This window comes from Equus asinus, chromosome 22 (assembly GCF_041296235.1).
Source record: "Equus asinus isolate D_3611 breed Donkey chromosome 22, EquAss-T2T_v2, whole genome shotgun sequence".
NCBI lineage: Eukaryota > Metazoa > Chordata > Mammalia > Perissodactyla > Equidae > Equus > Equus asinus.
In genome coordinates, this window is record NC_091811.1 from 55,109,308 (window position 1) to 55,122,144 (window position 12,837).

At 55.3% G+C, this 12,837-nt stretch overlaps 1 protein-coding gene across 1 annotated transcript; it reads left to right on the forward strand.

Annotated features, from left to right (window-relative positions):
* Positions 1 to 6,851: 6,851 nt before the first annotated feature.
* On the forward strand, positions 6,852 to 12,035 carry HOXC10 (homeobox C10). The gene is made up of 2 exons (XM_014836227.3): positions 6,852 to 7,741; positions 10,921 to 12,035. Exons 1-2 carry the CDS (start codon positions 6,991 to 6,993, stop codon positions 11,196 to 11,198), a joined length of 1,029 nt encoding a protein of 342 aa, XP_014691713.2. The 5' UTR covers positions 6,852 to 6,990; the 3' UTR covers positions 11,199 to 12,035.
* Positions 12,036 to 12,837: the final 802 nt, after the last annotated feature.

Below are 12,837 nucleotides of genomic sequence, written 5' to 3' on the forward strand. Positions count from 1 at the left end.
CCTAAATAGTAAACAAATCCGCAGTGGAAGGTCTTGGCACCCCCAACACACCCCAGGCCCCGCTCCATTACCCCCTTGCCCCATGTTTTCCCCCTCTTCTCCTCCAACCTTTCTCAGCTCCCGGCTCCCCAGCCCCCTTGCCCCCCTCCCCCAGTAAATAAACCCGAGGCCGAGTTCAAAGTTTCCTGGAGCTAAGGAGGAATGTTGGTTGTAAAAATCCAAGTTTATAGCGCACGTGGGAGTTTACAAGGGTATTAAGTGGTGTGGGCTGAGAGAGAGAGCACTCTGGGCCCCTCCCCATCCCACCATGGGCTTTGGGGGTGCTGGGGGACTTGAAAGGAGAAATGGATTGGGGCCAGCCTTGGGTTGGGGTTTCTTTGTCCCTCAGACCCCTAGGTTGTTGGGGAAGGTCGATGCTAGGGCCTCTTGGAAGAGGGCTCACACAATCCCCACCAAGTGGGGCTGAGAGAGAGCCCACGGGTCCTAGGTGTCCCGGATGGAGAGGATGGGGAGCTCCGCTCTGGGGGAGCAAGAAGTTGTAGACCTGGCATCTGAAAGGTGAACAGAGTTGGGGGTACCTGGAGCCAGTTCTCAACCAGAGGGAAACTAGCTGGGGCTAATTTCTTGAGTGGGCTGAAGGCAAGAGGGCTTTTCTCACCAGGGCGAAGAAGAACTTTGAACTTCAAGGGAGTCAAGGGCACCCCCCCTTCCCTCTCCCCGCCCCTCTCAGGAATCTGTAGGGCAATTCTTTCTGGGCCAATATTCCCTCAAGGGGGAAGCCCCTGGGGTTTCCTGGTGCCCCAGGGCTGGATAATGCTGTTTACTGAACCCTTCCTGCTCAGATCTCTGCCAGAACCGTGTGCACGCGACTACACTCTTTATTATTCATATAAACCTTTGGAAAAGGCAACGCCTGGGAAGTTTTTATAACTTTGTTTGGCATAAAAGTTTTACAAGATTTCTCCTCCCTTTTTGAAAAAACTTAAAGTTTTGGTCTTTCCATAGAATGAAATCTCAGGATCTTTGGGAGCTTGGGGAGAGAGAGGCTCTGGAGCCCGGTATGTGTGACGGGAATGTCTGGGGCTGCTTCTTTCCGCCTAAGGCAAAATAAGGCTCAAAGGTTGGGGTCAATCCTTCCTGAGGCCCACTTTGGACTCAGCTTTGGGGAGTCCTTCCAGGCCTCCAGGAGGGTCCTGTCCACTCTGCTCTGGAGACTCACCCTTACAGACCCCGAAAGTCAGTGGGACCAGAGCCTCCCCATCACACCCTCTTGTTCTCCTGCAAGCATCATTCTCTCTCTCTCTCTCTCTCTCTCAAACACACACACACACACACACACACACACACACACACACATAGCCCCTCACACACCCTCAACCCACTGCACAAAGTGGAGACCCATAACCTTGACTCAGACCACCGATTTGGGATTTGGGAGGATCTCTGCGCACACAGCCCTGCATCCCTGACTCCTGCAAAGTCCACAATGGGTTTGAAGAAAGACAGATTCAAAACACCAAGGAATTCCTGCCCAGAGGTTGCAGCGGTTGCAGGACTGAAGGAGGGCCGGCTGGGCTGCAGTCTGGGAGCTCAGAGAACAAAGGTGCCCGTGCGTGCGCGGGGACATGGCCTTGAGCTGCTAAGCCCACGGTGACCCCTTGGATCTGCCCCCCTCCTGGGACTGACAGATCCCCACTCTTTCATTTCCCCTGACTCCAGCCTTGGGGACACCAATTGAGCTCAAATTGGGGCTATTTTAACGTCCATCTCTGGAGCTCAGGACAGCGATGGTGCGACTCCTCCAAAGACAGGCCTGGTGGACAAGGCTCCTGTGGGGCGGTGGAACTTAAGATACCTGAGCCCTGGAACCGGCACTTCAGGGAGCTATCTGAGTCCGTAGGAACGTCCCAGCGCCCGCTTCTCCTTCCCTCTAATGGCGACTGCCGAGGCCTGGCCGCCGGCTGCTGGCAGCCCTATACTTCGCCTTGTGAGGAACCGAGTTAAGACTGAAGGCAGGAGAAGGTCAACTCCAAGCCTGAGCTGCGGGGCTGGGGAGGGGTGCGGCCGAGCCTGGGGCTCTCTCCCCACTGAGCCCAGCGCAAGAGAGAAAAACAAAAAAGGCTTGGGGAAAAGTCAACGGGAAGGAAAGCATTGAGGAGGAAAGAAAAGAGCAAAGAGTAAATTGCATAATAAAGAGAGAAAGAAGGAAAAGGGGAAATGAGGAAGACAACGAATTAAGGAAGAAAGAAAAGATCTGAAAAAGAGAAGGAAAAAATGAATTGCAGAAAAAAAGAGAAAGAAAGAAAAATACAAAGAGAAAGAAGCAAATAAAGAGAAATGAGGAGGACAAAGAAAGAGGAAAAAAGATGGAAAACAGATCTTCGAGAAGAAATTTAGCTGGTAAGGGAGAAGCGGGGCGGGGGGGGGGGGGGGGGGGGGCTGTCTCCGCAGTAAGCCGGCCCAACCACAGCCCTGGTTCCGGCCGGAAACCCGACCTACTGGAGCAACTTGGAAACAAATCATTAAAGTGGGGAGCAAGGCTTTCCCCCCAAGACATCCTCCCATCCTTCTCTTCCTCCCAAAGCTTCTCTCGGACATGTTTGCTGTCTGGTTTCGATTCAGGAGGCAAAGCTAAATAACTGGCCAGCTTAGGCAGGGCAAGAAAGCAGTTGGGCTGGCTCAGGTTAGCAGACTTGGGGAGGCACAGAGGATGTTTCAGGGTAAAATAAATATTTGGGGCTGTGTACACACAATCAAGCTCAATTTAGACACAGGTATAGACAGCAAACTTCATAGCATCTGAGTGCAAATGTGTACAATGTCCAGATGTGACAGCGACTCTGATGGCTGGGCTGCCGGGGTGGCTGTGAGATCTGGCGTAGACCAAAGGCCCCTCCAAGCATCCTTGGCCTCCCATCTCCCTCTCGTACCTGTCTGAAAATATCTTTTTTGGGCTTCTGAGCATTCTGCATTTTTCCTGGGCTTTGCCTGCTCCCAGTTCAGCGGGAACAGAGCCCGGTGCTGGCGAAGAAGAAAAGCAAATGTTTCCTTCAAATTTTGGGAAGAGAGTGATTTATCTGGGCCTCCAAAATGAGAGGAAAAACCCCTGCAATTTTCACTACTGGTGTGATTTTGTTTTCCATTTCCATTGAAGACACTTCAATACACACACTTTATTATTATTACATTTTATTTTACCCCAAAGGGAGAGACAATCCTCCTTTTTCTCTTCACCTTTGGAAATTCTCAGATGACTTTCTTAACCTTTTGAGGAAAGCCCGATAATTTTCCTTGAAGAAATCAGGGTGCTTCTGAGGTGCTTTGAGGGCTAAAGCCCAGGAAACATCCGAGGGCCCTTCCTGTTCATTGAGCACCACACTTTCCTTCTGTTTTCACACGGGGACTCCTGGTGCCCCAGCCCTCCGCCTGCCCTCTGGAACCCGCCGATAGTCCCAGCGTTCGCACAGAGCACCCGCCTCCTCTCCTTCCCTCACAGTCCCACAGGCAGCAGGAAGCCCAGTCCCCCATCAGTGCAGCCCTTCCAGGGTTCGGGCCGGGGAGGAAGGGCATGAGGTGCCAGGGCTCTTGGGCTGGGTGGGATTTGTCAAGATGTAGGCGCAGCCTGAGCCGGGCTCTGGCCTGCAGCTCCTGGATTTTCACATCCCCAAGTTGAGGCAAGAGGGAGCCTCCGACTCAGGCAGAGGCACAGGTCTCTCGGCACTCCCGGAAAGTTGGGGAAATGGCTTAACAGGGTGATTCTACCAACGCAGACTTTTCCTGGACCCCAATGCAGTTCCCCAGGGGCGCAGGCTTGAGGGTCTTGGCCCTGTGGGGCCGGGCTGGTGGGCGCCTGGCAGCGGCGGCAGGCGGGATGGCCGTGGCAGCCCGAGTGCCTTTGAACGCCAGGCCCGGACAATAGGACGGAAGCGGCCTTTGCTCGTGGCCTCGGGAAAGACCGAGCCCAAGGGGGCAGGGCTGGGACCCACATCCGACTGAACTTTCCGGGACCCGCACAAATGCTCCCCTCACCCTGTCCTCACTCTCACGTCTTCCTTCCTTTCGCCTCCCCTGGGGCAGAATCCCAAAGTCTGCAAAAACCCAACTAGTTATTCCTGTCTGCGTCGGCGCGGGCTCTGGTTTAACAGCCCCGGGTTTGCGTTTATCCTGCGTAATTAGAAGCAAACATTTGTCCCACCGGGGGTCCCACTTAAGCTGATGAATTTGATTTCTTTTTTCATTAATGGGCCGTGTTTATCATACTTCTAATTATTTCAACTTTAAACACTATTCGTTCTTGTGAGGAGGTGGGAGTCGAGGCGGGAGGCTCCTGCTCCCGGGGGGGATTACTTTCCTTAATAATGGCAAGGATTCTGAAGCGACTCCATCCCCTCCCTTGGCCGAGGTAAGGAGTGAGTTTGGGATGGGAGTCGGGCTGGTAGGGGGAGACAGGTCGTGAAGCCGAGCGACTCTGCTCCTCTCCCGCTGGCTCCCCAGGTTAAGCCTTGGGGCTTGCTGGTTTTAAGAGGTAATCTGGAATTTGTCTCCTTCACCCTCCGCCGCTGCCTCCCTCGCCCCCTCCCAGGCGGGGCTGAGACCCTTCCTCTGCGAGGCTCCTCGCAACCTTCCGCCGCCCCAGCCGGATCCCCGCCGAGCCTGGGCAGAGGCTCCGGTGGCGGAGTCCCGGCCCCGAGCCACTAACACCGAGAGAAACACTAGGAAAGGCTGAGGTGGCCAGGCCGCACCTGGGCGTGGGGGAGAGGGCCCAGCAGACCCCTAAACGGGAGCGGGGGCAAGGGCAGGGGCCTGTGATGCCAAACTCCAGGGACAGGCACACCAGGCAGGAAAATAAAGGAGATGTGAAAGAGGGGGGAGGGAACCCCCAAAGCCATATAATTCTCAATTGCTTTGGTCTTTAATTTCATCGCCCCATAAATGAGGAAATATCAGTTCCCATACTAAATTTTTATCCCCGGCTGATAAATATGACGGGGAATTTTCGTTGGGTCCTCGTAAAAGCGAACAGTTTCGATCAAACTGGTGGGGAAAGACTTATGCAGATAATACAAACAGAGTGGCCATAAAGTCTCGCCGTTTCCCGCGGGGTGGGCGGTGGGACAAATGGCTCCCTGGATTGACTGCCGCCCGGGCTGTCCCAAGTCTCGTCTGGGGCCTAAGCAGCCTAACCTTGCCCGGGCCAACCCCTGTGCCGAGCCCCCGGCCACCCCTGCAAAGAAAACACAAACCATCTCAAACCTCCCCTGGCTGGCCCTGCGAGCAAGTCACACGTTACACGTTTCCTTCCAGTTTTCCCGGGGTTCGGGGACCCCTGCGCCTGCTCTCTCGCCCCCTGGATGAGAGAATTAGGCGGATTTCTTTCCGAAGTCCCCCTCCAGCAGCCGCGGGCTTAGGCCTCCCTAGAAGCGATCCAGCCTCCTCACCCCACCAGCCAGGGCGCCCGGAGCTCCGGCCCCTTCCCAGCTAGGCTCCGACCCTTCGGAAAGTCGAAACCCGAGGCTTCCTCCAGGGAAAAATGCGGGGCGACCGGAAAGACAAGTTATTCTCCAGATTCCGTTTCCTGAGGAAGGGGTGGGGAGTTTAGTTCGCTTTGGGAGAAAGACGATGGAGAAACGGAAGGAATTATTTGAAACATACCTGTCCTTTATTTCTTGTTTCCCTTTAATAAAAAATAACGACAACAAAAATAGACCGGTCCCTCTTCTCCTCTCAAAAATGTCCCCCGCTCATTCGCTCTGTAAATGTCACTTCTCTGGGTCGGATTTTGTCGCTGTTAGTGTCCTGGTTTCCCGCGTGGTACGCGACTCCCCCAAACCGGCCGAGGTCCCGCGGGTTCCCTCTTTCTCTCTGGGAGTATCCCCTGGTTTAGTGGGGGCAAGGTCAACTGGAAAGCAAGGGCCGCGAGGGCCTGGAGCAAAGCGGCCGAACCCACTGCCTCCAAGGCCAAAGGCTTCCAGCCGCTGAGACGCTGTACCAGGAGCCGCCCACCCAGCCAGGCCCAGGCCGCGCTCCCCGGTGCCTCTGGTGGCCGGCTTCCTCCTCCCCTGACCCCTAGGTCCCCTCGGAACCTTCTTTCCCGGAGCAGCCCTGAAGTGATCGCGACCCCCTCCCTGACCCACCTCGGACACTGCGATTCCCCGTCAACCCCCCCAGAGAACTTGCAAGTCAACCAACTTCCGTGACGGGGCGGTCCCCGAACTGAACTCCCAGCCCAAAGGGCCAAGCCCGACCAACGACGAACGAGGACGCAGGACAGCAGAAACTTTAGTCCTGTTTGGGATTCCCTAACTTTTTCTCCCTTTCTCTGCCCACTGGAGCCTTCCACCCCAAGCCTCAACCCTACTCCCATTCCATGGGGAGAAGCGCGGGCGGGAGCCGAGGAGAGGAAAGGGGGAGGTGAGGAGAGGGGAAGAAGTACCTGAATCCTGTCTTGACCTTTTAATTTGAATTTGACTGTTTTGAGCCCCGAGTTGCCTTTCTCTCTCCCTCTCTCCCTCTCTCCCGTGTTTACCCCCCGCCTCCGCCCCCCTCTCCCCAGGAGGTACAGGCTGGCTCCCGAATAAACAAACCGCATCTTCCCTTGGAATGGGAGAACCCCCCCATTCCCCTCCACCCCCTCCTGCCCCTGCCGCCCCGGGGGCGCTTCCTTTGTTCGCGGGGAAGGGCTCCGGCGCCCCTACCCCGAGGCGGCTGCTAGGTGGCGCTGTTACTCCACGCTGAGCGCTCCGCCTGCCGACAACTTGACCCCGCTGACGTCACGGCCGTCTGAATCATCAAGGCCATTTTCAAATCCCATTGGTCTAGCCGTCACATGGTGAGGACCGAATGCGCGGATAATTATGGAGCTGATATTTCCCCCCCTCCCCTTCTTTTCCCTCCCGCCCCTCCAAGCGCCCCCCCTCCCGGATGGGGAAAAAAAAAAGATGTCAGCTCCTCCGCTGTAGTATTGCTCCTTAAAAACCCCTCTCTCTGAAAATGACATGCCCTCGCAATGTAACTCCGAACTCGTACGCGGAGCCCTTGGTTGCGCCCGGCGGAGGAGAGCGCTATAGCCGGAGCGCAGGCATGTATATGCAAGCTGGGAGTGACTTCAACTGCGGGGTGATGAGGGGCTGCGGGCTCGCGCCCTCGCTCTCCAAGAGGGACGAGGGCAGCAGCCCCAACCTCGCCCTCAACACCTACCCGTCCTACCTCTCGCAGCTGGACTCCTGGGGCGACCCCAAAGCCTCCTACCGTCTGGAACAACCTGTTGGCAGGCCGCTGTCCTCCTGCTCCTACCCACCTAGTGTCAAGGAGGAGAATGTCTGCTGCATGTACAGCGCAGAGAAGCGGGCGAAAAGTGGCCCCGAGGCAGCTCTCTACTCCCACCCCCTGCAGGAGTCCTGCCTCGGGGAGCACGAGGTGCCCGTGCCCAGCTACTACCGCGCCAGCCCGAGCTACTCCGCGCTGGACAAGCCGCCCCACTGCGCCGGGGCCAACGACTTCGAAGCCCCTTTCGAGCAGCGGGCCAGTCTCAACCCGCGCGCCGAACATCTGGAGTCACCCCAGCTCGGGGGCAAAGTGAGTTTCCCTGAGACTCCCAAGTCCGACAGCCAGGCCCCCAGCCCCAGTGAGATCAAGACCGAGCAGAGCCTGGCGGGCCCAAAAGGCAGCCCCTTGGAGAGCGAAAAGGAGCGGGCCAAAACCGCCGACTCCAGCCCAGACACCTCGGATAACGAAGCGAAAGGTAAGGCCGTCCGGTCCGCGGCCCAGCTGGGAAGCTCGGGCACTTGGTCTTCGGGGCCGGGTCTGGGGCGGGGGCAGGGGGAGGGTTGGGCCGAGGAGGCCCTGGAAGGTCCCGGGAATGCGACCCCGGCTTGCGACTCGTGCCTCCTGAGCGCCAGACTGGTGGCGCGTCATTTGGCAAGGGAAGGTAAGCGGCGAAGTGGAGGTGCCGGGCCGGCAGCGGCTGTGGGCGCCGAGACCGGGGGTGGCGCGCACCGCGGGCAGCCTGCAGGCGCCCGGTGCTGCCCAGGGCGAGTGACTGCTCCCGAGCGCGTGCTGGCTTTGGTTTGCTTGCTCTACGCTGGTGTCCTGGAGGGGCTCATGTCGCCCCCCGCGCCCCCCCTGCTCAGGTCAGAAGCTTGCAAAAAGCTTAAAATGGCGATCTTGGGCCAGGGACTAGGGAAAACGTGGGAGAAGGGGGATTTCGCTTTACTGCGTTTTCCCAGTTGAAAATTGTTTCCTGCGAAGCGCGATTTGTTGTTTGTGGGTCTGGTGTGTGCCTGTGGTTTGCGCTCCTGCGGTTTTTGGCTCGGCCGGGGGCCTCGGGCAGCGGGGCTGGGGCCGGAAGAGGTGGAGGTGAAGGGCTGCCCGCCACGTTCCTCCCGCCCCAGATGCCTAGCTTGGGGATGGCGTTGGAACAGGGCATTTGGAATGATGTAAGTTTTTTGTCTCCCCTTCTAAATTTTTTCTTTTCCTTTTTTCTAGTTAAATTAAGAAAAAAATCTTTTCGTTGCTTTCCAAAAGCAGCTTACAAATGAATGGTTGGAAAATTTCTGTGTGCGTGGCATGCGATCTTCTGGAAGGGAGTGTGCCTCTAGTTGAATTTCATTGTGATTTTGGTTGGAGAGAGAAAGCCTAGCCAGAGTTCAAGCTCAGGGTTCAAGATTCATTTCTGCTGCAGGAACTGGGGGCCTCCAGGACCTTTCTCTGACATCTGGAGGAAGAATGTGGAGGAAACGGGAGCAGTGAAGGGGGGCTGAGAGGACCGACTTTCCCTAAAAAGTTGGAGCAAAGAGCATCAGAAAAGGCCCAACTGGGAGCGGAGAAATAAACCTGCTCCCCATGGCACTGGCTACTGGAAGCTGAATATAAGAAGGGCGGCTCGCTGAGCACAGAGGCAGATGAAATAGTGAGAGCTGAGCAGGTTGGGGGCGGCCTGGATCTTGTGGCGCTTTGTATATGGATGCGGTGCACACGCATGCCTGGCTGCAACCCGTGTCACACTTATACACACCCCTCTCGCGTGCTCTGCGCACACTCATGGATGCCTGCTCCCACACACACACATATGCATGCACTCTTGGGGCGGGCAAGGGCAGAGCCTTGCCCTCTGGGGTCTCCTCTGCAAAGGTGGCCTTGGCAGATCAGTCCATGGAGACCCTGGCCGAAGATGAGCATGGGTGTGTTCATGGGGGTGAGGGGAGGGTGAAGCACATGTACCCAGGAAGCCTTCATTGGGGCACATGAGTAGCATGAACGTTTAATTTTATACCCTCTCCCCAGACCCTGGGCTTGGTTGGGGTGTAGCTTTAGGGTAGGAAAAGCTGCATTCTAGCCCCATCAAAAGCAAAGTCAAGGTTAGCAAGTCCACCTCCAACCTGGAACTGCCCCCATTCCAGCAGGCTCCCCTTCTCTCCTGCCCTCCCCACAACAACCTAAGCCCTCCCACCCCAGCTAACCCCTCTCAGTCTTCCCTGTGCCTGTGCCCTTCTTGCCTCCCCCGCTCCCATTTTGGTGTCTCCATCAGGCTAGAGGCAAGAGGGCTTTCAGCCAGACTTCATCATTTATAATTTCCCCCCTACCCTCCCCCAACCCAACAACCCCAATAAGAAAATAAACAGGACATAGTTGGACATGGAGAGCCTTTAAACAATTTGGCAGGAGGTTGCAGGTGCAGAGGTGGGGGCAGAATTAATGACATTTGGATGTTTTAAACTACTGCCTCAAGTTTGCATTTTTCTGGTCCTTCCTGGTTCTGCTAGGGCCCCCACCCCACTCCCCATCAAGGTGAGATCCAGGAACCTGGCAGTTTCACTTGGCATACAGGGGAGATAGAGTGTAGAGTCCTTTGCTGGGTGCCCCTCTCGGGTCTCTGGACTCTGAGTCTTTCCCTAGAAAAGATGGCCAAGGTCTCTTCTGCTGCTTAAGGAGCAAGGCTGGTCTATTTCAGCAAGAATGTGTGCCAGGGAGAGAAGCTATCAATAAGATAAAGGGAAATACAAACTATTCTTATAGTATCTCCTTATATAAAGAGACACATGTGTACATGCCTATGTGTCTGTATATCTGTGTAGGAGTGTGTATGTGCAGGAATACACATGTATGTGCAGGCATACATACCTGCATAGTCTAGGCAGGAGATTTCCAGGAGGCTGCATTTCCTCAGGATATCTCTCTCCCTTGACCTTAGGTCCTACGGCCAGGGCAGTTGTCTGAGGACCCTCAGCATGCCCAGAGCTGTTGCCCCTGACCTCTGCTGCCTGCACAAGCCCCCTGCCTCAGCTACTCACACCTGGGGGAAATGGCCAGGAGAGGAAGAGCTGGCCATGGGAGATCGAATGGAGCAGAGTTGCTCTGTGGCACTTCAGGTGGGAGCAAGGGCTGGGGGTCTGGTGCAGGGACAGCTGCAATGGCCTCTGGCCGCAGAGACTGGGGCGATGTTCCTCCGCTTAGTTGGAAGGGGTCAAAGCTCTCTGGGAATTGCTCTAGGCAGCATGGTGGACTCTGCAACCTGGTGTGGGGCCTGGAAAATGCTTATCCTTCTGGTTGCAGCTTTCCAGAGCTGGAAGGGAACAGAGAGGAGGGAAGGCCTGGTGAGCTTCAGAGCACCCACGAGGGTCAGCAAACTGAGGGAGAGTGGGAGTACTCAGAATCTGCTAGGTCAAGGTGGATTTGGGTAATTTACATTTAATAAGCACTTTGGAGGCAAGAACCTTCTGTCTTTCTCCCCTGTAAGTCTAGACCCCAAAGACATTCTGAGAGCCCTGAGCCCCAGAGGACTGCACCAGCCGGGCCTGTGGGGCAGAGCAGCTCCCCAGTGCTCCCTCAGCCACCCCCACAGCAGGCTGGCAAAGGCTGCAGCATGCTGCGAGGGCTTGCCTCTTCGAGGGTTACTTATGTAAATAATGTTATTTTTAACAGAGGAGATAAAGGCAGAAAACACCACAGGAAATTGGCTGACAGCAAAGAGCGGAAGGAAGAAGAGGTGCCCCTATACTAAACACCAGACGCTGGAATTGGAGAAAGAATTTCTGTTCAATATGTATTTGACGCGAGAGCGCCGCCTGGAGATTAGCAAGACCATTAACCTTACAGACAGACAAGTCAAAATCTGGTTTCAAAATCGCAGAATGAAACTCAAGAAAATGAACCGAGAGAATCGGATCCGGGAACTGACCTCCAATTTTAATTTCACCTGAGCGCGCGGCCTCCCCTCCCCCTCCCCTCTCCCCCCCTCCTTCCTTTCCCCGCCCCTCCTCCCTTTGTGCCTGGTGGTATATTTTTTTTTCCTCCCTGAGTATAAATGCAACGCGCCTGCAAAAAAGGCAAAGACCTCAGACTCTCCTTCCAAGGGACCTATGGTTCGTGCTGCGAAGATGCACCGTCCTAAAGCATGAGAAATGGCGTGCCGGGTGTGGGCTGTGGGGTGCCCGCATAGCCGAGGGTGGGAGTGTGGCTGGTGTGTGTGTCAACCCCTCACTCACCCACGCACTCACGCACAGCATCCTGTTCTCCCTGCAAAGTTAAGGTTGAATCCACCCGATTATAGGGGAAAAAAAGAGGACAAAAATCAACCAGAGAAGGTCTGTAATCTCGCAGAGCACAGTCAGAATTGCTCCTTCCTTGCTGCATTTCCTTCTTAGAATAATAGACGTTTTGGAAAGTTCGGCTAGTGTTTGTGTGTTTGTTGTAGCGCCCAGCGCCTCCGCCAAACCCCTCTCCGTGTCTTTACCTCCCAGTCGCTCTGGAAATCTGCTTGAAGTCTCGTATTTGTACTGCTTTCTGCTTTTCTCCCATCCTCCCAGCACCCCCACATTCCCCATCCACTGACATCTCAGAAATTCCATCCAGAGGAACAAAAAAAATTAAAAATTAAAAATAGAACATAGTGAAGCAAAGACAGAATGTCCCCCCCTCCAATATCCTCCTGTCCCTGTCTGGGAGTTGTGTTATTTAAAGATATTCTGTATGTTGTATCTTTTGCATGTAGCTTCCTTAATGGAGAAAAAAATCCTAATAAATTTCCAGAATCGTAATCCTCAAATGGGTGGTTTTTTGTTTTTAGTGTTTTTCGGTGACACCCCCCCCTCCCAAAAGAGGCTGAGTGTGTGGATGTGTGTGTTTTGTGTTTGACTCATCTCCTAGAGCCTTTCTAGAATGTCTCTTGGTGGGTTTAATGTAAGTGAGAGACCATAACGTTGATTTAAATATTATCCAGGTGACCACAATAAGTCAAGGTCATAAAACAGTAATGTCAGGACGGTCTTGGTGCGCGCGAGAGGTGGATTTTATGATCTGCAAATATAATGTGGTGCTGCAGTAAAAGATGCATTTAAAGGTGACTGGAGGAGGGAAAGAGGCAGAGAGCAAACTGCAATCTTGAGGAGCAGACGGATCTGATTGCCTGGGGTGCTGGGCCAGGCGAACCCCACCGCTGCTGGGGGGAACCCCAAGAGCCCCCCACCTATCCAAGGAGAGGAATAAACTTAACCGCCGGAGGGGGACGAGGAGCTCAGCCACCCCCCCTCGACAGCAGCAGCAGAAGCGCGGGCAGCGGCAGGAGGAGGAGGCAGCAGCGACAAGGTAAGAGAAGCGGTTTCTTGTTCTTCTCTTGGCGGCGGAATGGGGACTAGCGGCGTCCCCAGGTGCCCGGCGCGCAGCGGGCAGAGCAGGGAGGAAGGTGTTTCGGGCATCCGTGCTTGCTGAGAGCCCAGGCTTGCCTTGTGGCTGCTCGCAGCGGAGGGCAGTGGCCGTGAGCTCCCTTTCCTCCCCTCCCCGGCCCATTGCTGTGGGGTTCGGCAGTTAAAGGGGTAGATTGGTGGTTTTTGGCTTTTTTCT

What these genes read in the sequence shown, in the direction of transcription:
- HOXC10 (XM_014836227.3), top strand. Translation starts at nt 6,991, where the DNA reads ATGACATGCCCTCGCAATGTAACTCCGAACTCGTACGCGGAGCCCTTG. An exon ending in CTCGGATAACGAAGCGAAAG is followed by an intron (nt 7,742 to 10,920) that starts GTAAGGCCGTCC and finishes TATTTTTAACAG; the next exon opens with AGGAGATAAAGGCAGAAAAC.